Below are 26,043 nucleotides of genomic sequence, written 5' to 3'. Positions count from 1 at the left end.
AAGGGAAAGGGGGCCCGCCATGAATAACAGGTAGAGGTTAAGTGCAGCCCAAGAGGTGGAAGAAAGTCAGCCACTGTAGTCAAGAGGTGACTGAAAACCTGGATTGGTTGTCTTCCATGATGTCTGAACCAGGGGAGGAGACAGAATCCCTTGAAGATCACCCAGTAGAGGTTCACAATTCACCTCAGGATCTAGTTAGTGAGTTGGAGGTGGCCAGCCGCTATATTAAAATTGAAACAAGCCACTGAGTATGTGGGTCAGTTAGGGGAGGGAAAGAAGACCCTCCAACAGCAACTGGTAGAGGTTAAGGACAGTTGCAAGGTCAAAGAGAAAAGCGGAATGAAATCAGACCAGGCTGCAGGGCCTGGCAAAAGAGAAAGAGGAGTTCATGGGAGCTCTCACACAGCCAACTGAAAAGTATGGGGAGGAATTATTTAGTATCTGTATTGCTGTAGAAATGGAACAGAAAGGATTACAGGAAACCACTGAACAGCAGGCAGAACACATAAGGCAACTGAGTGCCAAGACCCTAGGAAGGGAACCTGCAGAGACAGAAATACAAGCAAGGCTGGAGGAGCTCCAGACCTTGAAATTCTCCTTAAGCTACAGAGCAGCAGCTGGAAAAAGAGAGAGTGGTCAAAGTGCCAGAATGCATGGCTGAGAGCCCAGTTGGGGGCTAAGACCCAGGAAGTCCTGTCTTTAAACTGTGACAGAGAGCAGGTCCTCACAGAGTTGTGGAACTGTCTGAAACAGAAGACAGAGGAGGTTACCCAGCTGAAGGAACAGGTAACCTGTATGAAATACTCTACTGAGAGACTGCAGAAGCAGGCAGAGGAGCTGCTTGCTGAATTGTAGAAGGCAAAGAAACATACCCGGGTTGCAGAGGAGCAATAGGAGAATGCCTTGGCTGAAGTTAGCCAGTCCCATGAGCGGTGCTGGCTGCTGGAACTTCAGGTGGAAGAGCTGCATTGCAAGAAAGCCTAGCATAAAGGAAAGTACCACATGCTGGCGGAGGAGAAAGCCAGTTTTACAATAGTAAAGGAAGAAGTAACCTGCAGGGTGCAGGAACTGCAAGGACAGTTGGAAAGGAGTGTCCCAGCTAACCAAGTCAAAGAAATGCAGAAAGGACTGACCGAGGAGGTAGCAAAGAAAGTTAAGCTACTAGAAGCCAAGGATGGAGAGCTGATACAGCAGCAAGTGGTCCAGGAGTTGAAGGGCCAAGTTAGCCTGTTAACAGTGAAGACTGAGGACTATCAGGTTAAAGCAGAGGTGGCAGAAGCTGAAATAGAGCAGCTGCAGTAAGAATTGGCAGCAACAGTGCCATGGTGGCAATATATTGGGCTGCAGGGGCAGCTAGCAGAAGTTTTGCAAAGTTGCGAGGAGCTGAAAGTGAGGATACAGGTGCTGGGGGACCTGAATGCCAAGCTCCAGAATGAAGTGCAAGAGTTGAGCCTCCAGAAGGAGGGGGCCTGCGAGTGAGAGAAAGCAGCCCAGCTAGAATATATCAGGCTAGCAGAAGTGAATGGGCTATTGACCCAGCAGCTGAATGGGCTATTGACCCAGCAGCTGACAGAAATAAAAGGGAAGGTGTGCATGAAGTATGTCAGTGCACGAGCGCACCAAGAAAAGATGGCAGTGATGGTGAGTAGAATGCAGACACTGCAAGGACAGCTGGCCCAGAGATAAACCCAGCTGACCCAGATGAAAGTCTCCAGGAGGGAGACCTTGAGAAAGTTGGGGTATAAGGATACCCAGATCAAGGAAGCTGCTCAGATAACAATTCGGTTGGGGAACCAGCTCAAGGAAGTCAACAGGAGAATTACCAAGAGGCAGCTGATGCAAAGTGTGTATGTCCTGGTTCAAACCAGGGAGACATCTCTCCAAATGGAAGTGTTAAGGAAACAGTTTGTCAGAAGTGTCAGACATTACAAAAGGACATGGAGGATGACTTACATATGGCCAGCCAAGAACTTGAGAGGGCTCGTGCACAAAGTATCCTGGAAATGTGGAGTAGACACCACAGGGAACTAGTCCAAGTGGTCACTGAAGTGGTTTAGTGGCAAACCAAGAGTGCTTGAGTGGGCAACAGAGATCAGAAGGGGCACACGTGACTCATAGTGAGAAAGAGAGTCTAGGGTCCCTGATGGCCCAATGATCAAAACTGAGTTTACCGCCACAGCAGTGCCCCAAACTCCCTCCCTCATGATCAAAGCTAATAGTATGCAAATGATATGCATGCTACTAGCTTCCCTCATGAGACAGCAAAATGGGCAGATGACACCTGGTGAATGAACTCAAACGTTGTGCGTTAAGCTGCATATCGCAGAGCAAAATACAACAATAGAGATTTACTATTGACACAGAGGAAACCATCTGAGAATGATGATAGGACTCTAACATATGTTATGAAATACACTAGAAGCACTTCACAAGTGTTCCGGGCGGTGCAACGACATTGACCCCTGTTGCAATCTACCTCAACCTTTGGGAACTATGCTCTTAGATTTGCCTTCAGTAGAGGGAGGAATCTCAAAGAGCTTTTATGCTCAGCAGTTCTCCCAATGTGGAGAGTGTACTATGTGTGGTGTAATGGTTGAAACCTCTATATTCATTAATCCAATTAACAATTGCAAATATGCACTAATGGAATTGACATCATGCAAATCAGAGATGGTGATTTACTGCCTACAATACCCTTGTAGGAAAATTTATGTAGGGCAGACATCTAGATTCTTGCAAGTCCATCTGATTGAGCACAGGAGCACCATACAGACAAGAAAGACCACCCTACCGTTAGCTCTGCATTGCACTGCCCAGCACCATGCTTTTGAAGATCTACACTGTGTAGTATTGCAACAATTATTTCTGTCATCGAGGAAGGGGGGATATACGGAAGCAACTGTTAAAGAAAGAAGAAGAGTGGATTTTTCGGCTGAAATCTTTAGAACCGGGGGGAGTTTAAACTCCCAGTTTGAATGGAGCCATTTTCTGTAACCTATACCTCTAACGGGCTGCGCTCAGAGTGAGCGTCTAACGTCAGAATGAGGGATATAAAGTTGCCATCATTATGCGAGTGCCGTTGTAGTGAAGCAGGGAGTTTAAGTGCTGCCAGAGTATGTAAGAATCAAGCGTATTGATCCCCTCAATTGCCAGAAGCCTGAGAATTTTCAAATGGTATTTCGTTTTCTTGCAGCCCCTGATCACGAGAACCCTGAAGCAGCTTGGCTTAAAGTCAGCTTTAGCGAAACGCTGATCACCGTTGGTTTGTTTTCGGGGAGGATCACTGAACCGCAGAGAGCTGAAATAATGCAGTTCTGAAAGAAAAGAGCAAGGTGAGCAGCAGATACGACCAGACTCAGCTAAGTACACTGAGAGTGGATTACATTAGTCTATGACTCACTGGCTATTTGTGAATGTTATTTGTATTGAAGAGGAGCATTTAAAGTGTGCAGCTGGTACTTAGGAGCACACATCGAACAGTAATGTGTCCTGAAAAGAGAAGGTTTTTGCCAATGATGAGGAATAGATCATTTGACCAACATTTAAGTTTTGATCATTTTGGCTCATTAGACCTGCGGGTCTTGAGTGCCTTGAAGCTTTTCCTTCTTTCAATGGACAATTGAATATTTATCTTGTGCTATCATTGATAAGTGTGGATCGTTTAGTGAGAGTTACTTCAGAGTGTTTTAGATTCCACCACCACTACTTTGATTATTTAAATAATTGATGCCAGCAGCCTGGTTCTACCCTGGTAGAAGCCCATCTTTCCAGAAGAGGCTCCCTTTTCCCCAGAATGTTGCCCAGTTCCTAACAAATCTAAAACCCTCCTCCCTGCACTGCCTCATCCACGCATTGAGACAATGGTGCAAGGAGGTGGGTATGCTTTTACCAGAAACTGTATTGGTTGATTTGTCAGGGGTTGCAGTACATAAAAATGTTTGCAATTTTAAAAAATATGTGGACGAAGATCTAAATACTTTGGAAGAAGCAGGTGACACAGGATGATATATTACAGATATAGTTAAATGCCTCCAAAGTACAAATGCAAAGGAAGTAGACCTCTTTTTACTGGAAAGGATGTTCTGAACAAGGGACTGTATTTGAGAGGTTATATCTGAAAGAGATATTCATGAATTTCAAAAATTTGTTATACATCATGTCTGGATAATTCTTCTACTATGCCAATAAAATATATCAGTCTACAAAGAATCAAGCTGGGTTTTCCCCAAAATCTCTTGGCAGATTGACAGATAATGTTCTTCATAGAATCAAAAAAAGGGGGAAGGGATGTGTTGTTTTTAATGGCTGGTTGTTTTATATAAAGACTAAGGGGCCCTTTCACTAATTTGTGTTAGGTTTTGCATTTAATGTGCTTTAATACAGGAAATTAATGCACATCAAATATAAAACTAAAGTGATACCCTACAGTTACCATATTAAAATGCCCATTAGTGCACAGTATTCATCTCGCAGTTAACGCAGAGGCACTTAAACACCCGCTATTTAGGAGGAAGCAAGTGGTCCTGTCCTAACTGCAAATTAGTCAGCAAGTTCAGTGCCAAACACTTTCCATGCCCATGCTCCATCTTCTTCCAAAATATGGCGTTAATGCAAGACTTACCACACACTAACTAAAAATGGCTGTTAATGCGTTTGTGCATTAGTTGTTAATGCGTGCCAAACTGCAGGTTAACAACTTAATGCACTTTAAAGTTCTCCTAGTTCATTTTATTATGATTTGGACTTCATCACTGCACAAGGTGGTTGGAAACCTACTACATAAAAATAAAAACTAGCTCCACTGCTAAAATTAAGGGACATCATTAATCAATAATTACATCACCTGTGTCAGCAATTTTTTTTTACACCACCACAAGCTATGCAATAAGCAGATCTCAAAATAAAGACAAACAATAGCAGGTGCAAGTTAGAAAATACCTTGTTTATAAAGTGTAACATGTAGCAGCATGCCCAATTAATTCTACGTTTAGGACAGTAATTCCCAAGAGTTACTGAATCTGCTTATATTAAATACAGAACAGAAACACTGACCATACAGTTTTTCAAGATAAAGAGCCAAGATAATTCACAACTGTACAAAGAACTAGAAAAATGCTTATCATTAAATTATTGCTGAATGTATAATTACAATACTTTCAGAATACACCCATCCATATTATTTATTTTTCTCTTCACTTCTGTCTTTAGCAGTATTCTCAAGCATTCAAAACATTTTTAAGGGTAAAAAGAGAAACATGGTAAACACCTTGAAAAGAGTGGATGACATGAGGAGGGACCCAGTGAAGTTTGAGGAATGGTCTAGAGCAGTGGTTCCCAAACCTGGTCCTGGAGGCACCCCAGCCACTCTGGATTTCAGGATATCCACAATGAATACTCAAGAAAGATTTGCATGCACTGCATCCACTGTTCTGTCCCGCTAGAGGGGTTTTACCTCTTGCTCACTGTTAAGTCTTGCCCTCCTGACCAAGCATCCTAACCTCTCTCTACTACCTTGGCTCTCCAGTTCAGCCTCTGACCCAACAGGTTTAGTGGTACCTGCCTCAAATTGAGAATAAGGAAATTTGCTGGGAGACATTTTGTTGTTGATTAAAGGTTCCTGTGATTTATAATTCAGTCCTTTTGAATTGATTTATCTTGCAGGTTAAGTGGCATCTTGGTAATTACACACAGAAGTGCAGTATAAGTTATTATTCTATAAGGGAGCAAGAGTGTGCCCTTCATAGAATAGTGCTTAATGCCAACTGCCACGTCTGTCTTTAGGAGCCAGACTTACTCCTGCTGAAACCTGGTGTAAATGCTGGTGCCCAAGTTAGGTGCACTGAGGCACTATTCTATACCTATTTCCCTGAGGCGACTCTGCGATTTATAATTTCCATTACAAGTACTTTGCACTGTCCCCAATGGCCTCATAATCTAAGTTATATATTATACCTGGGGAAATGGAGAGCTAAGTGATTTGCCCAGGGTCACACAAAGCTGCAGAGGGAATTGAACTTGGTCCCCCAGGATCTCAACCCACAGCAGGCAGCAGCGGGATTCAAACCTGGCTCTCCAGGTCTGCAACACACTGCACTAGTAGGCCACTCATCTGCTCCAAATAAAGTACGTAGTGAAAAGAAAAAACAGACCTCAAAATGAAATCTCTACCTGTATTTTCACCATTGACCTAACCCTGTCCACTTGTTGGAATCTGCTCCAAGCTATTAGTTGATAGCCTGTCTCCCTATTTATACAAATTGGCTACCTTGGAAGACAACATATAAACTATCAAATGAATTAAAATATAAATACATTAATGAAGGATATAAAGCTTTCCCTTGCAGATAAAAGCACACATACCTTTCTATACACACTGGTAGATACATGCTTACCCTTATAAAAATGTCAGATTACTGCCCCTAAATCTCCTATAGATTTAAGGAGATTACAAACACAAACAGCTAAGCAGGTAGAAAATATGATGCATGACCCAGATAGCCACCTGCTAACTGAAAGTTTCTTTAGAGTAAAAGGGCATGGATTTGAAATACAGTCTCTGTCCCTAGAAAGCTCACAATCTAAGTTTTATACCTGGGGCTAAGTGACTTGTCCAGGGTCACACGGAGCTGCACAGGGAATTAAACCTGGATCACCAGGATCACAACCCACTGCTCACTGTCAGGAAGCAGCGGGAATCAAACCTGGTTCCCCAGGTCTGCAACCTATGCAAGCCACTGCTCAGAATGTCTCTGACATGACAGTGGCCATACCCCCCTTTGCACTATTAGAGTTAGGCACCATGCCTTATAGAATAGCGTGCAGTCAAAAATACACATGCAAATTTTAATGTGTGCCAATTATCAATAATTGATTTTGGCACCAAATAATGTATATCCTTAGGTGAAATCACTGACAATTTTGGAAAATTAATCAATCTTAAATCGCAGCTCCTTATTGCATTCTCCACTATTTTAGCCCAAAGGATCACAGCTCTTTCATTAATGCAGTTTCCACATTCCAAACACTTTCCACTACTTTATCTATTTTAGTCTTCAATTGTTTAATATCATATCAAATCAGGGCTTATATACCGCTAAAATCCCCCAGGCAGGGTTCGGTGCGGTTTACGATAGTTAGGTCATAGAGACATTACAGTGCACACAGAATAGACAACGTCAGAAAAGAAGGAATGGAAACATTGGTATAGACTCGACGTTGGTTGTCATGCAGGCCCAACAGCGAGATTGTTACAATATGGATATGGGGAAAACAAATGTTTTTAAGTTTTTTCCTAAAGCTGAGGTATATGTTGTTTGTTCTAATATCAACAAGGAGTGAGTTCCATAGGGAAGTGCCCACCACCAGGAAGAGGGATTTGAAGTATCTCTGATATCTTGAGTCTTTGTAGAGCTGTGAGAATAGGAACAACTGCTCTCGTAGTCTATCAGGTCTGGCTAGGCACAAAGATGATATGGATGTTAGCAGGCCAGATGTGTTGCAGTACAGAATTTAATAATGAAGCAACATTCTTATCTACTTTGGTATCTGGCTCCTATAAATTCTAACCAAATTTAGTAAAACAAAAAGCAAAAGCCTTCCCTTAAATCAACAATGTCATCCCAAATAGCTTCTAAGGAAAAGACAACTGGCTAATTCAAAACAAAGGGATAAAAGTTGGAGCCTCTCCCCCAGTAACACTTTCTGCTCTCCCTCTTTCCAAGGGGGTCTCCAGGAGGTGCACCAAGAACCCTTTTTCTCAAAGGGGTCTCCAGGAGGTGCACCAAGAATACCACACTCTGACCATCGCTTTTCTGACTATTCAGCCCAGCCGCACCCTGCAGGGCTCTCAGGTGATCCAGCTCCATGCTAGTATCACCCCTCACTCTGCATCAGTAGCAGCAACTTCTGACATCACTGCAGCAGCAGAGGAATTCTCATCTTTGAGCTTAAGGATGACTCAGATCCTAAGTCCCAAGCACTGGCCAAAATTAATGATCACTGGAGGCTTCAGCTTGCAGCTCTGAGTGCTGCCCATAATAATCCATGGTACTCCATTGAGGGGAAAAAAACCTCACTTTACCTTTCTGTTTAACCATTTGGCAACAAGTTTCTAAAGTAAAATAGCATCTACCTGGACTCAACATGTAGCTGCCATCTCGGTTTCCCCTTGATTCTCCTAACATGAACGAGTTCTCTCCTAACCCTTCTGATCCAGTAGCCCCAGTAACTAAAGTGAACATTTTGGAGCCACTGAATCAGATTAAATTGGTGCACATAGATATTAACAATGCTGTGAGTGAATTAAAAATTAGAGATGAAATCTCTAGACAATCAAATTGTGCAAAACAAAATATATACTGTGGAACAAATAAATGCAACAGCCCTATTACTGCTATGTTGTTAACAAAATTGTAAGTTTTATGTCAAGCTTCACCTGTTATACGCCACCTTGAATGAGTCTCTTCATAAGGCAATTAAGAAACCCCAACCAATCAATAATTATTAGTCTAAGATAGATAAGTTACTATGAAAGGAAACAAAACAAGGCATGGAAAATCCTCAGAGATGATGTAATGTCAGAATTTTCAGTATAATGGAGGAAAAGGAGAACAATATACTTAAAATTGTGGAGGACCTCTATTACTTGTGTGTCCCAGGGAAGAGAGAGGGGGATAAAGATTTATTTGGAAAGAACTCACAGAATGCAGTCACTCCCCAACAGCTGGCTCTCCCACTCCCAGAGTATATCTTTACATTTTCTTTCACCTTTGGGTCAGTTGTGATTTTACTTTTGTTTTCTTTACAATGGCTGCTGAAGTTCTTAAAAGCTGTTCCCACTGTGGAAAGCGGAGAGCAGCACTGGAGCAGTGTCTGGATGTCCAGAAGGATGCTAGGCTGCATAGAGAGGGGTATAAGCAGCAGAAGAAAGGAGGTGTTGATGCCCCTCTACAAATCGTTGGTGAAGCCCCACTTGAAGTATTGTGTTTTTACATCTTTAGCAGTATCTTGCTAAACATGTAAAAAGACTGGAAGCGATGCACAGAAAAGCTAAAAAAAAAAAAAAAATGATATGGTATTTGCGTTGCAAACTGTACGAGAAGAGACTTGCCGACCCGAACATGTATACCTTGGAGGAAAGGAGAAACAGGGGTGACATGATACAGACGTTCAAATATTTGAAAGGTATTTATCCACAAACAAACCTTTTCCGGTGATATAAAGGCAGCAAAACTAGAGGACATGAATTGAGGTTGAAGGGGGACAGACTCAGGAGTAATGTCAGGAAGTATTTTTTCACAGAGAGGGTGGTGGATTCATGGAATGCCCTCCAGCGGGAGGGGGTGGTGATGAAAACGGTAATGGAATTCAAACATATGTAGGATAAACACAAAGAAATCCTGTTTAGAAGGAATCGATCCATGGAATCTTAGCGAAGATTGGGTGGCACTATCGGTAATTGGGAAACAAAAGCAGTGCTGGGCAGACTTCTACGGTCTGTGCCCTGATCGTGACTGAATAGATATGGATAGGCTGGAGTGTAAATTCTAAGGGGCTTCAACGTTAACTTCAGAAATTTTAGTACAAGAACAGTGCTGGGCAGACTTCTATGGTCTGTGCCCTGAAAATGTCAAACAGAAATCAAACCCGACTATACATATAAAGTATTGCATAACTTGCAGTTCCAGGCCTGGGTCTAGTCACCTTACAACATGTTTTCATTATTTTGAAGACAAGCAAAACTTTTATCTGCCACCATGAATTCAGAAAGGGTGAATGAAATATAGGGACAATTCAGTAAAAATTTATACGGACCTAATTTTACATTATAATTAGGGAAGAAATTTAAACCCTCAACTTAGATATGAGATCAAAGGACATTGAATATAAACAGACATTCCCATTTGGTAATTCATTTACATATCAGATTAAAAATGTACATTTCTCAGACCTGGAATAATGCATTGACTGGGATGAAGCTGTGATCCTCAATCTATGGCAAACATTAGAGTGAGCGATTCAGAATGGTGCTTGAATACCCCTAAATGGGGAAAAGTTTCTAAAGGACAAATTAAGGCAAGGCAGTGATCCACAGATGGATAGGACAAAAACTGATCTTGAGATGATCTCTCTCTATACAAGCTGATCAAGACTATGAAAAATATATACTTTGGACTAAAAAACTGGAAAACAACTTATTGGGACAGAGGACGGGAAGTAAGCTTTCTCTCCCATTTTTTTTCTATCTGCACCTATAGACACTATCTGGTTTTATTTTCCTGTTCTGAAGGGTTTAGGGATCATTTGTGAAATGATAGGATATAACACCATGAGGTTTGCGTGTGCAGAAGAAGAGCGATCAAAATGATAAAGGGGATGGCACTCCTCTCATATGAGAAAAGGTTAAAGAGGTTAGGGCTCTTCAGTTTGGAAAAAAGACAGCTGAGGGGAGATATGATTGAGGTCTACAGAATCCTGAGTGTTGTAGAATGAGTAGAAGTGAATCGATATTTTTACTACTTGCAAAAGTACAAAGACTATATGGGACACTCAAGGAAGTTACATGGAAATGCCTTTAAAACAAATAGGAATTTTTTTTTTCACTCAATGAATAGTTAAGCTCTGGAATTGGTTGCCGGGGGATGTAGTAACAGCGGTTAGTGTATCTGGGCTTTAAAAAGGTTTGGACAAGTTCCTGGAGGAAAAGTCCATAGTCTGCCATTGAGACAGACATGGGGAAGCTACTGCTTGCCCTGGGATTGGTAGCATGGAATGTTGCCACTATTTGGGTTTCTGCCAGGTACTTATGACCTGATTTGGTCACTGTTGGAAACAGGATACTGGTCAAGATGGACAATTGGTCTGACCCAGTATGGCTTTTCGTATGTTCATATGAATGAGTTGGGTTAGATGCAAGCTGAGCTTCTTACAAATACTTGTGTGTGGTAAACTTAATTTCTTGGAATGTCCATGGGCTCAACAGCCCCAACAAAAGGAAGCTGGATATGGATCACTCAAAGAAAATTAATAAATGATTTATTTTTAATTTATTTTTGCAACAGCATAATTTTTTTATGCTTTTATGGAGCATAAGAAATTAAAGAAAGTTTGGGTCTCACAAGTATTTGGTTCTTCCTATCAGAAATGAAAGGGAGGGGTTGCAATTCTGATAGCCAAATGCATGGTCTTTCCTTTTAATTAAATTGTCATAGTCAATGGGTGGCCTCAGACTTTTATTTTTAGGTCAAGGCACTTATCAAGGATGTCCTCTCCCACCTTAGCTTTTTGCACTGGCAAATGAACCCTTAGCAATCACAGTGTGAAGTACTTTAGACATTGTGGACTAGATTCTATATGTCATGCCTAAAAAAGAAAATTGGCACCAAAATGAAATACACTGAGGCGTATTCTATAAAGTATGCCTAAATTTAGGCTTATTCTACTTTATAGAATAAGCCTAAATTTCCATGCGATTTATAAAATACTAGTAAGAAAGGCCCGTTTCTGAGGCCAATGAAACGGGCGCTAGCAAGGTGCTTTCCTTCCAATCCCCCTGCCCTTGATGCTGGACTTACCCTCCGTGCTTCAGGGTGGTCGTGGTCGTGGGCGCCCCGCCCGGCGACCCGCCCCGTGATGTAGAGAGTGGCTGGCTGGCTCCCTCGCTGCCTGTGACCTACAGCATGCCTGGCTTACTCCCTCCAATCGTCGTCGCGTAGTACATCGATGTATGCCCCACCCTCGCGTCAAACGTGATGACGTTGAGGGCGGAGTGATGCGATTGGTCAAGTGTCATAGCTCCACCCTCAACATCAACACGTTTGACGCAAGGGTGGGGCAAATAGTAATGGGGCTAAATTCCGATCTCTGGCACCTCACAAACCGGAAATTGCAGCTTCATTAGAACGTTGAGGTAGGCAATTACTACTACTACTACTTAACATTTCTAGAGCGCTACTAGGGTTATGCAGCGCTGTACAATTTAACAAAGAGAGACAGTCCCTGCTCAAAGAGCTTACAATCTAATAGACAAGTGAACGGTTGGTCCGATAGGGAAGGGGCGTGGATGTGGGTGGGTCTATCAGTGAGAGTGGTGCATGAGTGGTGACAGCCTAACTGCAGGGCTCCAGGGTTTCCCTGCCACAGAGTGAGCTTCAGAATGTTTGAGGTGAGAATTATTAATATAGATGCTGAGTGCCCATCTACACAATTACATTTAGTCGCGGGCAGTCAAGCCAAGTAAAAATTGGTGTAAATGTCGATCAAATTACAAACAGACCGGGCATATTCTATAACAATGCGCATAGATTTTAGAAACGTTCATGACTTGTCTATTCCACGCCCATGGCTATGCCCCCTTTTCAACTATGCAACTTAGAATTTACGTGCATCACCTTATAGAATACACTTACTGTTCTGCACATAAATTCTAATTAAAGCCAATTATTGTCAGCAATTGCTTGTTAAGTAGCAATTATTGATGCTGATTGGCTTAAGTAATTAGGTTGCGCTATATAGAATCCGGGAGTAAGTACATTATTATAGTCTTCATGTATTCAGACGACATTTACTTTTCCTTATGAAGACTTCAGTGTAGAGGTTAGTAAGTTTATATCCATACAGTAATCCAAAAAAATCTGTAGAGTTAAATTACTCATAGTCAGTAATGATGTTTTGCTGGAAAGTACAAATTACAGAGACTGAGACCGACTCTAACCAGGTTTTTGATTTCCAAGTTGTTTTCAGATTTAGGTATTTGGGCATAATAGTTTCAGGAGATTTATAAAATTTGAACTATTAAGAGAACAAATTCATCAAATGAAGACTATGCCATATCCTGTCTAGGAAGAAAAGTTTTCCTAGTATGATATTTTTATTCAATGATCTCCCTATCCTTTTCCCAAGATTACCCCCTCCCCCAAGACCGAGCAAGCGTGGATTGTATTTTTTTGGCAACCCTACAGTTCTGAATAACAACCTGCACAGAGTAGCAGGTGCAGCTCTGACTACCTTGTTGGGCAGACTGGATGGACTGTGCAGGTCTTAAATTGCCATCATTTACTGTTACTAAGAAGAGACAGAGAAGTTCACCTCTCACATAAAGAACATTATTATCAACGTTCTTGTTTAAAATCATTCTGGTTAATGCTCAGCCAGTAGTACTCCGCTTTTATTTATTTTTAAACGCTGACCACTGCAGGCTAAATTAGGCCCCAATATTCAGTGCTGGCACCTATACATTGCTCATTCCAACCTCCCAAGAAATTACCCCCCTCCTGACTGCCCCCCCCACAAGGAACAGCCCCCCTCTTGTACCACATCAATAGATTACACCCCTCCTGAAGACAAAAACAGTGACAAAATTCAAAATAGCATAGGATAAATAAAGGATGGGAAAAAGTATAAAGAGTATTTTTTACTCAAAGCAAAACATAAATGACTCTCAAATTTTAACAAAAAAAGAAAAGAGCCCAGAGCAGCAGTTATAATCATAATGAAACAACAGATAAGAGCAACCTGCATGGAGCAGCTGGTATAACCCTTTCTAGGCAGACCAGATGGACCATACTTGTCTTTACCTGCAGTCATTTACTGTTTGTCTTATGTAGTACATTTTACCTAAAACATGAGAGATCTCCCTCATTTGCTCTTGCTTTGTGTATTATATTAAGACAAACTATAACATCTCCCTTATATGAATTCTCTGGCTATACTGTTTATCTTAGTGACTAATCAGATATTAATGTTTTCTAATACAGCATATCTATCACTGGCAAAGGAAATAAACAGAACAGGCAACAAATAATCTTGCATAGATCTAGATAATGTGATGAATGTCTATTCATATATATACTTGATTCATATCCTCTACTTCTAATAATTCCTTATTTCCTTTTCTATATAAAAATATGCAAGTAGGAGTTAATATGCTTCAAGGTTTTTAAAAGCAGATATATATTTATATTGATATTTACACAGTAATGTTTTTTTTACATAAACCACATAGAAGCATACTGCAAGTAGCATTAAAAAGAAAAGGTGGCAATCATAATATGAAATATGTGACCATCTAAAATTCAAGGAGGAGGGAGTAAGTAGAACTCAGTTTGACAGCTATGTACATAAATCTGCAATACATATGTGAGATGACATTCAAATACGGAAATGTTCAATTTCAGCATATTTGGACAAAATATATTTCACTACATTCTTCAATTTGGAATATATTATAACTATATATGGTACAATATTCAAGAAAGTAAAGTTCCTTAGCTGTAACAGATGTTTTCTGTAAGCTGGGTAATTAAGACATACAAGTGGGCAATGTTATCAAACAGCACTGGGATGTAATATCTCTGTTAATGAACAGCTTAGTATCTGCTCTCTGAGACAGGAGGAATAGTGTGTCCCATTCATCCTGTTTACAGAGAACATCTATTAAAGGTAAGCAACCTTGCTTTCTCTGTTGACAAGCAGAATGAATCGGTCACACAAATGGGTTCCCCCCAGCTAAGCAACTACTACTACTATTAATCATTTCTATAGCGCTACTAGACACACGCAGCACTGTACACATTATATGCAGGTACTTTCTCTGTCCCTAGAGGGTTCACAATCTAAGTTTAATACATGCCCACCACTGGAAAAAAGATTTTAAATAAGACTTTTTAGAGGTAGAACTCATTAGCACTGGCACATTTTCAACAACTTCAGATCTATTTCATTTAGAGATGCTTTATGCTACTTAAGCAAAATGCTTCTTTAAAGATACTTGTCCGACAGCACTGTCTGTTCTAGACACATGATCCAGGCATTAATACAGTGTAAAGATATGCGAGAACCATGTGTGGTTTAAAATAGAAGACTAGTAAATTTATTGACCGAGAGCAAACATTGATACCATTTTTAGTAAAAACTTAGGATGGATTCTGAGTATATACCAGTTAAAGAAAAACTACATGTAAGCCTAAAGCAGCATAAGGGCTTAAAGTTCACTGAATTTTCTCATCGAGGTGATTCCTATTAGAAAACCACTGTCCCCAAAAAAACAAAAAAAAAAAGGTGTTTTGAAGAATGCTCCTTTGGTTTCAATGATGATTGTATCAATTGTGTTAATTGTTTTCTACATTTGATGTGTAGTTAAGTTTATATTCCAGTAGATAATAACTTATGGTAGTCTAGGATATTTACACAGCCTTCAACACCATTCTTCATTATATTTTAGTTGAAAGATTTTATGAGCTACATCTTTAATCCAATTTTATTTCCTGGTTTTATCATACCTTGAAAGTCATGTACAAACACAACCTCTTTATTTTTTATTTTATCAACATTTGATATTTTCAGTAATAAATTGTGGAAAACCACCTTGATAGGCCTTTTGCTCTCAAAAGGCTTTCAAACAAGTCTTTTAGATAAATAAATCAAGCAGACTCAATGGCAATATTGCAAATAGGATGTCACTGTAGACAGGAGCCTCACAAGGATCTGTCTTGACTGCAATATTGATTAACTAGTAAAAAAGGCCCGTTTCCGTAACAAATGAAACGGGCGCTAGCATGTGGTTTAGGTTTTGTTTTTTTGGGGTTTTTTTTCCTGTTTGATAATAAGGGATAAGTGTTTTCAAAAAAGACGTTTTTTTTTTTTTAAGTTGTATTTGTATTGTGTGAGAATGAGAGTATGTGGCAGGATCCCCCCTCCCTCCCAGTTCCCTGTTCTTTATGTCAGTTGCAGGGGTTCCCCCCCCTCCCCATGCTTGCAAAGTGCAATGGAGCAGAGTGTGGCTTTGAGGGTGTTTATCGCTGCAGAGACGATATAGAGTGATTCAGATAGCAATTGAGTATGCATGTATTTTTGTGTAGGTTCTGTGGTTTTTTGTGGGAGGGGTGTTTCTGTTAGTTAATGCATGTGTTTGTGGTGCATTGTCTGTGCATGTGTGACAGAGTTAGTTTGTGTGTGTGTGCAGGTTGTTGGTGGGTTTTTTTTCTTTTGTTTTTGGGGAGGGGGTTGGGGGATGTGCTGTGCTTGCAAGCTGTGATTGATTGGTGTGTGTCTTTGTGTTTGTTTGTTTTTTTGCAGGGTGTTAGCAGTGGAATGTGTGTGTTTGTTTTGTATTGTCTGCGTGAGTGGTTTTCTTTGTCTGTGGGGTTTGTGTAGGTAGATCTTTGTTTTGGTGAAATGTAAGGGTGTTTGTAGGGTGGTGAGTGTTTGCAGAGTGCTGGTTAGAGGTTTCTCTTTTTTTTAAGCTTCTTTGGTGTTGTGCTGAGGCAGCAGTGTTTATTTACGTGGGCGGAAGGGAGAGATACTTCGTTATTTTTGCGATTGTTTTTTTTTTTTTTTTGGCCTTTTAGGGCTCCTGTAGGTTTTCCTTTGAAGAGAAAAGCAGTGTGTGAAGCGGAGCTGTGTTTTCCCGGGTTGAATGAGGTCGGCGAATCCTCGAGGTAGGTTAGGAATTGCCTTATGCCGGGGATGTTTTTTGTTGTTTGGCGGGAGAGGAGCACTGTCTGCAATCGTTGTTTTTGTTAGCGGGGAACAGTTGAAGAGGAAAGCGCTGTGGGAAGCAGTCTTGTTCTGGGTGCGGTGGTTTGCAAAAGGGAGAGTAGGCTGCTGTTTCAGTCCGTTAGAGGCCGGCTCCGTAGGAACGATTGAAAACGAATGCGCTGCTGGAAGCAGCGCGGTATTATTCCGTGTGCTGTGTGGATCCCCGAGGTGGGTGAAGGGTTTGTTGTGGCGGGGGTTGTTTTTGGACGTCCTGGGTTGGCTCGTGAGAAGGTGGGGGGGGGGGGGGGGTTGGAGTTACGTGCATCTGTATACTTCTCCCCCTGCCTGGCTTTGTCTGTGATGCTGGCTGTGTCGTGTTGAATTTTCCAGTCTCCAGCGATTCCTAGGCAAACGAGGAGTACTCCTCCCCCCGCCTGGGTCTGTCTGTGATGCTGGCTGGGTCGGGTTAAATTTTTGCAGGTGGCGCTTAAGTAGTCGTAGCCGCGCACGTCCCAGTACTCCTATTCCCCCGGCTCCACGTGAAGAACAGTATATTGTGTTTGTGTACATACCCATTGCTGGGATATTCTCTGTTTCCAGCATTGTTCATCTGCTCTGCTCTGTGCTGCTCAGACAATGCGGCGTTCTACAGCTGAATGCTCCTCCTTTCTTGTTCTGTTTTTTCTTCTGATAGGTCCTTTTTATGTCGCATTCCGTTGCCTGGTAACATTTCTACTTTGGTGCTTTGTTCTGATAGGTCCGTGTTTTGTGGCGTTGCGTTGCTTGGTAACGTTTCTGCTTTTTTCCACTTTTTCGGCCGGGCGGGGCAGGGAGGCATTCTCAGTGGGATGGCTTCACCACCATGAACTTACAAACCCTTATCGTTCTGCTGTGACTTCATTACCTTTGTCCTCAGAACGTTCAGGGTGCATTTATTATAGTAGATATTTACTTGTGCACTAAGAATAATAATGGATATAAATGTTGATTTACTCTATATATACTAGCTATGATCAAAACACTGTATGACTGCTATTAACCAGCGACTGACAGTAGGACAAGTAAGCGTGTGTTCAACCTGAGGACATCAGAAGCACTGGTTATTGACTATAACTCACAATTGGCTGTCCCTCAATGCTTACAAGTTGATGATGTACAGTTATCTATCTGGTCTTAGATATGTTATCAGAATATGTTGTTGCTGTGAAGTGTTGACTCAAGGTGACCCTGTGGATAGTTGACCTGCTTCAATCAGGCAGATAATTGTCGATAGAATGGTACCCATAGCTTCTGTTATTGTACTGATCTGTCGCATTGCTGGTCTTCCTCTGTATTGACCTTCAATCTTGCCAAGAATGTTGTCTTTATGATGCTCTCTCTCTTCACATGATGTGTTCATAATATGGAAGTCAAAGGTCTTGCCAGTTGAGCTTTGAAACCAAAGATACTTTAAGAATGGCAGTAAAAATGGCCTTTTACAAGTTATATTTGTTGCATCATCTGAAACCTGCAATGGTAAGATTTGTCTCTTCTCAGATGATACCAAAATCTGCAATAAGGTAAATACCCCATATGGTTTAGATAGCATGAGGAGGGATCTAGAGAAACTTGAAAATTGGTCTAGAATTTGGCAGCTAAGATTTAATAGCAAAAAATGCAGGGTCATGTATTTGGGCTTCAAAATTCAAGGGAGTGGTACACAGGTTAGGAGGGGTGAAGTACTTCTGTGCACAAAAGAAGAGTGGGACTTGGGTGATGGCATCTGATGATGTTAAGATGGCCAAACAGGTAGAAAAGGCAACAGCAAAAGCTGGAAGGATGCCTGAGTGCATAGTGAGAGAAATAGCCAGCAAGAAGGCGACAGTGTCTCTATTTAAATCTCTAAGTCTGGTGAAACCCCATTTAAAATACTGTGTACAATTCTGGAGCCGCACTTTCAAAACAATATAAACAGAATGGAGTTGGTCCAGAGGGCAACTACTAAAATGGTCGGTGGTCTTCGTCATATGGGGGACAGACTTAAAAATATCAATATGTACACTTTGGAAGAACAGCAGAAAAGGGGAGAGATGACGGACATTTATATACATCTATGGCATAAATGCATAGTAGTAGGAGGAGGTGAGTTTCTCAACTAAAAGGAAGCTTTGGAACGAGGGGGCATAGGATGAAGTGAAAGAAGTAAGCTAAGGAAACTTTTTATGGAAAGGGTGGTGGATGCTTGAAGCAGCCTCGCAGAGGAGGTGGTGAAGATAAAGACTACCATAGTAACATAGTAAACATAGTAAATGACAGCAGATAAAGCCCTGTACGGTCCATCCAGTCTGCCCAACAAGATAAACTCATTTTACATGGTATGTGATATACCAGAGTTTGATTTGTCCTTGCCTTTATCAGGGCACAGACCATAGAAGTCTGCCCAGTACTGTTCTTGTACTAAGTTCTGCAGCTAACATCGAAGCCCCTTAAAATTTACACTCCAGCCCATTCCTATCTATTCAGTCATGATCAGGGCGTAGACTGTAGAAGTCTGCCAGTTCCCGTTTTGTTTCCAATTACCGGCGTCGCCACCCAATCTCTGCTAAGATTCCATGGAACTATTCCTTCTAAACAGGATTCCTTTGTGTTTCTCCCACGCATGTTTGAATTCCATTACCATTTTCATCTCCACCACCTCCCGCGAGAGGGCATTCCACATATCCACCACCCTCTCCATGAAAAAATACTTTTTTTTTTGTTACATTTGTACCCCGCGCTTTCCCACTCATGGCAGGCTCAATGCGGCTTACATGGGGGCAATGGAGGGTTAAGTGACTTGCCCAGAGTCACAAGGAGCTGCCTGTGCCTGAAGTGGGAATCAAACTCAGTTCCTCAGTTCCCCAGGACCAAAGTCCACCACCCTAACCACTAGGCCACTACTCCACTTCCTGACATTAGTCCTGAGTCTTCCTCCCTTCAACCTCAATTCATGTCCTCTAGTTCTACCGCCTTCCCGTCTCCGGAAAAGGTTTGTTTGCGGATTAATACCTTTCAAATATTTGAATGTCTGCATCATATCACCAGTTTCTCCTTTCCTCCAAGGTATATATGTTCAGGTCAGCAAGTTTCTCCTTGTACGGTTCGCAACGTAAATCCCATACCATTTTCGTAGCTTTTCTTTGCACCGCTTCCAGTCTTTTTATATCTTTAGCAAGATACGGCCTCCAAAACTGAACACAATACTAGTGGGGCCTCATCAGCGACTTGTAGAGGGGCATCAACACCTCCTTTCTTCTGCTGGTTATGCCCCTCTCTACGCAGCCTAGCATCCTTCTGGCCACGGCCGACGCCTTGTCGCATTGTTTCTTCACCTTCAGGTCCTCTGACACCAACACCCCAAGGTCTCTCTCCTGATTCGAGCTTACTAATCTCTCTCCTCCTATCCGGTATCTCTCTTTTGGGTTTCTACACCCCAAGTGCTCTACACTTCTTGGCATTAAATTTTAACTGATACGAAAATCAAAAATCACAGTATCATACTAACTGTGTTAATTAGTAAGAAACAGGAGTCCGTAGTCACCCACAGATCAATCCAAGTCTTCTACCATATAAAGTGGAGAAAAATGGGGATTCAGTACCACCACCCAGCCAGCCCAAGATCGTCGGGCTATAAGGCATGGGCCCGGCGCAGCATCATCTAGCCCCCCCCCCCCCCCCCCCAAAAAAAAAAAAAAACTCCACCCTGTCAAATATCCAATAATATCAGAAACTAGACTTGAAAGATCCTGAGAGTAGACAATGGATATATCTCTGTATCAAACAATTGAGATCCCAGTGTATATCAATCTCAACAAGTATGTAAATGTTTCTGCTTTACAATATGCTATTGTTGAAATGCCACAGATAACTTATCTTGACTCCCAATGTAATAGTGTCAATTCCACGGTCTGTAGCTGGATCATAACCCAGCAGGGAAGTCCCCGTTTCGCTGTCGCTGCTTCAGGGGTTTATGCGCTTGTAAAGACTCCAGAACTTGTGCTCATCTGCTAACGCACCTCGGTATCAACACACTCTCATATCTCTTGTGCTGCACTCCGAAGAGAAGCCTGTAACTGACTCACATACAGTATGTCTTCCATTTATTCATTAATAGCGTGAGGCTCCACCCGACCTCAGAACCAATCAAGGGATATCAGCACAAAGCCACGTCATCATTTGAACCAATCAATCCCGCAAGACCACCAATATGCCGGGACGTGATCGATCACTTCAAAAAAATGCCAGATCTGTATATGTGCTGCTGTTTGACCATAAGATTGATCCCATTAAACTTCAGCTTTGCATCCTCAAATGCCATAAGATTTCAAATTATAAGACTGGGGGAAATGCCTCTTTCTCAGATGTAATAAATGGAAAGGAAAATAAAATCACTTTTGTGAAAGCTTTCACTTTCACTGTGATTTTAAAGCCTGGAAGACAATAACAAGCAGGAGTGCAGCATAGCCATGAGTATTTATGATTTAAGGTGTTGCAAAGACTCAGACCTGAGGCAAGTGTTTTGCTACATATTTATTTAGGCTGTCTTGTGGACCGATTACCTTCAGGGGAGAAAAAAAAATACCACACACACACCACTTTTCCTCTTCCTTCCAGTCTAAGACTTCCTTTCAAATCTACTAAAAATACTATTCAGTTGTTTCTTTTTCAATTAAAAAAACAGGACTTTCTAGTGGGGCTGTACCAAATATTCATATTCGATTTGATTTGGCCCCAAATACATTATTCGTATCTGGCCAAATAGTGATTTAAATTTGAATATGAGTCATCAGGTTCTACTATGCTAAATCCTACTAAAATAAACACTTAATCTCTAATTTCACATTGCTTCTTTTATTATTTGTTATGTTAAAGCTCAGTGCCCATTATTCATATTCGGTATTTGGCGAATAGTAAAATATGCTATTTGGAACAGTTTTACTTCCATAGAAACAATATTAGCAAAACTAAAAAATCAATCTAAAAAATGTTATGATTTCCCGGAAAAATAAAAAAACAAACTCAATGACACAAACCTGTCTGAGTCTTCTATTTTCTGCATATTAAAGAGCAATGAAGGGACAATTTTGTCCATGTGCTGTGGTTCCCATATGGTTGCTCGGAGCTCATCATTGACTGTTTTTCGAACTACTCCTTGAATTCCTCGGATTCCCGCAATCCGAATCCTACAAAACAAAGTGATTATTATATGTACAGATATAAGCCACCTAAAAAGATGCAACATAAAACAAAGCAGTTCAGTGAAGTAAGGAAAGGTGCTTTAATGAACCCTTCATATCCTAACACAATATTTGCAATTCACATGAGATCACACAGTGCAAGTGCGTCTTAAAGCAGATTCAACAACTAGGGAATGATGAGGTAACTAAGTTTTCTCAAACCCAATTCATTTCTGTATTGTATACATTGTATCAGTTTTCTTTGGAGCAACTTGAACTGTCAGTGGAGTTTCCCAGTTTTTCATCTGAGTATTTTTCATAATTGCATGAAGTAGAACAGTGATTCCTTCTCTAGGAGAACCATAATCTAGAACCTCAAAGAGTTCTGAACAAGGTTCATCCTCTGTCTCTAATTTGAAAGGTATGGCTTGAGCCATCTCACATGGACAAAGCCAAGAAAGGATATACTTTTTAGAAGAGACCTACGTCTCTCAGGTAGCGGAGAAGGATCAGATGAACTTCTACAGGACTCCTCAGCTCAGAGGTCCTGTGTCTCCCTTGAGAGGTCTGACTCTTCAAAGTACTGTTCTTGGGAAGTACGTGGAAGAGAGGGTCGACTAGAGCGTCATCTCTGTGTTGAGGCAGTTGAGTCTCAGAGGCTGGAGAAAGTTCCTCTGCTGATGTTGACACATGCGTTGGTCAGGTCTGTGCTGCCCCCAACGCTGAGCCAGTGTGTGGGACCTCTCCCGTGACTATGTCTCCGATATATCAACGGGCTGAGATACGGCTGGCACAGGCATCCTATATAGACTGCAAATGCACTATCCTTGACAGCTCCTACTTGAGCACAACCCATATTTTCTTCGGTAGCGTAGGTGTCGGTACCAGCTGAGAAAGTGGTGTGGATTCAGCCTGAGTTATAGCATGTGCAGGCATATGATATCTCAAAAACATCAAAGTCTCTCAATGAGAAATTAGTTGAAGAGGACAGCAGTCACTGCAGCATGGACGCTTCCCATGCATTAAGGATGTCAATGCAGGGGAGTTGGCAAAGTGCCTGGAGGGAGAACAGCAGCAATGTTTTTTTAGGTTTTTTACGGTGCAGGTCCCTTGATGCACGTGGCACCAACAAAGATGATGTAGATTACTTACGCAGGTGTGGTACTGAGTCCAATGTCAAACCATCTTGATGTTGTGTTGAACCACCCGATGTCGGATGCAGGGTCCGTGTCAAGTGCCAAATCCTCTACCATGTTTGATGCGGATGCAGAACTAAAATGTTTTCATGCAGGATTCTGCGGGTTTTAAGGTTCCTCACTTGCATGCACAAACAAGTTACACTGTATGTCCTGGTGCTCCAGACCCAGGCACTATTATAGAGGTCTGTGCCTGAAATAGTCCTATTGCATCAAGTACACTTCTTAAAGCCACTCTGCACCCTTGCTGACATGAAGGGAAAAACGGCCGACACAAGGTTGAAAAACTCTCAGGCTTATTTTCGAAAGAGAAGGGCGCCCATCTTCCGACACAAATCGGGAGATGGGCATCCTTCTCTCAGGGTCACCCAAATCAGCATAATCAAAAGCTGATTTTGGGCGTCCTCAACTGCTTCCCGTTGCGGAGATGACCAAAGTTCACGGGGGCGTGCCGGCACCATAGCGAAGACGTGACTGGGGCGTGATTAGGAGATGGGCCTCCTCGGCTGATAATGAAAAAAAGAAGGGCGTCCCTGAAGAGCACTTGGCTGACTTTACTTGGTCCATTTTTTCTTGCGACCAAGCTGTGAAAAGGTGCCCAAACTGACCAGAAGACCACCGGAGGGAATCGGGGATGACCTCCCCTTACTCCCTCAGTGGTCACCAACCACCTCCCACCCAGCCTCTATGCCAGCCTGACATGTCATACCCAGCTCCGTGACAGCAGTATGCAGGTCCCTGGAGCAGTTTTAGTGGGTGCAGTGCACTTCAGGCAGGCGGACCCAGACCCATCCCCCCCCCCCCCCCCACCTGTTACATTTGTGGTGGTAAATATGAGCCCTCCAAAACCACCCGAAACCCACTGTACCCACATGTAGGTGCCCCCCTTCACCCCTTAGGGCTATGGTAGTGGTGTACAGTTGTGGGTTTTTTTGGGGGGGGGGGGGCTCTGCACCCAAGTAAGGGAGCTGTGCACCTGGGAGCAATTTGTGAAGTCCACTGCAGTGCTCCCTAGGGTGCCCAGTTGGTGTCCTAGCACGTCAGGGGGACCAGTGCACTATGAATTCTGGCTCCTCCTACGACCAAAGGGCTTGGATTTGTTCGTTTTTGAGATGGGCGTCCTCAGTTTCTATTATGGCCGAAAACCGGGGACGACCATCTCTAAGGTCAGATGGTCGACCTAAATGTTAAGATTTGGGCGTCCCTGACCGTATTATTGAAAAGAAAGATGGACACCCATCTTATTTCAATAATATAGGTTTCCCCGCCCCTTCGCCGGGACGTCCTTAGAGATGGGTGCCCTTAGAAATGGTCATCCCCGTTCGATTATGCCCCTCCACATGACCCAGGAAGGTCGAGTAGTCGCATACCCAAAATGGTCGACACTTCCTAGGCAAAAGTAGGGCTCAGAGATCCTAAAGGCCCAAAAATTAATAATAATTTAAAAAATGAATACATTGAGCAAAATAAGTAAGAAAAAAATATGAAGAAACAATATCCCAAAAAAGGGAAAGCACCAAAAGGCAAACGTTTGACATGTTGAGGAGAGAAAAACAACCTTTCTGTTCTGTTGAAAACAAGAGACTGCTGGTCCTGCGCTGGAGCATTGGGAGGTAAGGCACCCCACACATATGCAGTGGGGACACTGCCTCAAAGTTTTACAGTGACAGTGCACTATGGCAGGTTCTGCACAAGGCTCTGTGGATGATGTCACCCACATATGAGAGTATTATGCCTGCTTGTCATCAGAGAAGTTTTTGAACCTTTTCATGTGTAAAAGGTATCTTACAAAATGAGGTAATGCCTAAAAATATATGCAGTGCCATTAAGCATGCACTTATAAAGTATGGGGAGAGTTGCAATTTATTCACATATATTACATGCTAACATTTATGCATGCTCTTCAGCTGCTGTAAATGTTAACACAACAACCTGTACACTATTTCTTCAAGACTTGTACTAGAATTGTGTAAAGATACATAGGTGGCTCTATGGGGCTCATTTTCAAAAGAGAAAAATGTCCAAAAAGGTGGCATAAATCTGGATTTGTACGTTTTCCTCACAAAAACATCCAAGTTGGTATTTTCGAAACCAACTTTTAGATGTTTTTCTATGAAGTCCGTCAGAAGTGCATTCAAATCACAAGGGGGTGTGTCAGGGGTGTGTTAAGGGCAAGATCTGGGCATTCCTAACACTTGGATGTTTTTCTGCCATAATGGAAAAAAAACCCCCAAAACATCCATAGTAACATAGTAAATGACAGCACATAACCTGTACGGTCCATCCAGTCTGCCCAACAAGATAAACTCATTTTACATGGTATGTGATACTTTATACGTATACCAGAGTTTGATTTGTCCCTGCCTTTCTCAGGGCTCAGACCGTAGAAGTCTGCCCAGTACTGTTCTTGTACTAAGTTCTGCAGCTAACGTCGAAGCCCCTTAAAATTTACACTCCAGCCCATCCCTATCTATTCAGTCACGATCAGGGCGTAGACCACAGAAGTCTGCCTAGCTCCCGTTTTGTTTCCCAATTACCGGCGTCGCCACCCAATCTCCGCTAAGATTCCACGGAACCATTCCTTCTAAACAGGATTCCTTTGTGTTTCTCTCACGCATGTTTTAATTCCATTACCGTTTTCATCTCCACCACCTCCCGCGGGAGGGTATTCCACATATCCACCACCCTCTCTGTGCAAAAATACTTCCTGACATTAGTCCTGAGTCTGCCCCCCTTTAACCTCAATTCATGTCTACAACTAGTTCTACAAGTTGGACGATTTGTTCTAAACCTGTTTTATTAACGAATAAACCACAAAACAAGTGCCTTGAAAGACCAGATGACCACTGGAGGGAATCAGGGATGATCTCCCCTTACTCCTCCAGTGGTCACTAACCCCTTTCCAACCCCCAAAATGTGATTAAAAGCATTACTTGTCAGCCTTAGATGTTATACTCAAGTCCATTAGAGCAGCATGTAGGTCCCTAGAGCAGTCTAGTGGCGGGTGTAGTGCAATGTAGACGGGTGGACCCAGGCCCTTACCTCCCCCTATCTGTTACACTTTTGGTGGAAACTGTGAGCCCTCCAAAATTCAACAGAAACCCACTGTACCACATATAGGTGACCCCCTCAACCGTAAGGGCTATTGTAGTAGTGTATAGTTGGGGGTAGTGTGT

At 42.1% G+C, this 26,043-nt stretch overlaps 1 protein-coding gene across 4 annotated transcripts in view; it reads right to left on the bottom strand.

The window, feature by feature from the left end:
• EFR3A (EFR3 homolog A) overlaps positions 1 to 26,043 on the bottom strand; it is a 384,301-nt gene that overhangs the window by 150,609 nt on the left and 207,649 nt on the right. For all 4 annotated transcript variants that reach the window (XM_030219255.1, XM_030219247.1, XM_030219262.1 and 1 more), the window contains one exon: positions 21,528 to 21,677. In XM_030219255.1, the coding sequence (XP_030075115.1) occupies positions 21,528 to 21,677 (150 nt within the window). The remainder of the gene's footprint in view (positions 1 to 21,527; positions 21,678 to 26,043) is intronic.

The sequence above is a fragment of the Microcaecilia unicolor genome, chromosome 1 (assembly GCF_901765095.1).
Source record: "Microcaecilia unicolor chromosome 1, aMicUni1.1, whole genome shotgun sequence".
Lineage (NCBI taxonomy): Eukaryota > Metazoa > Chordata > Amphibia > Gymnophiona > Siphonopidae > Microcaecilia > Microcaecilia unicolor.
Note: the sequence above shows the minus strand (reverse complement) of the source record. Positions and strands in the feature narration are given on the sequence as shown.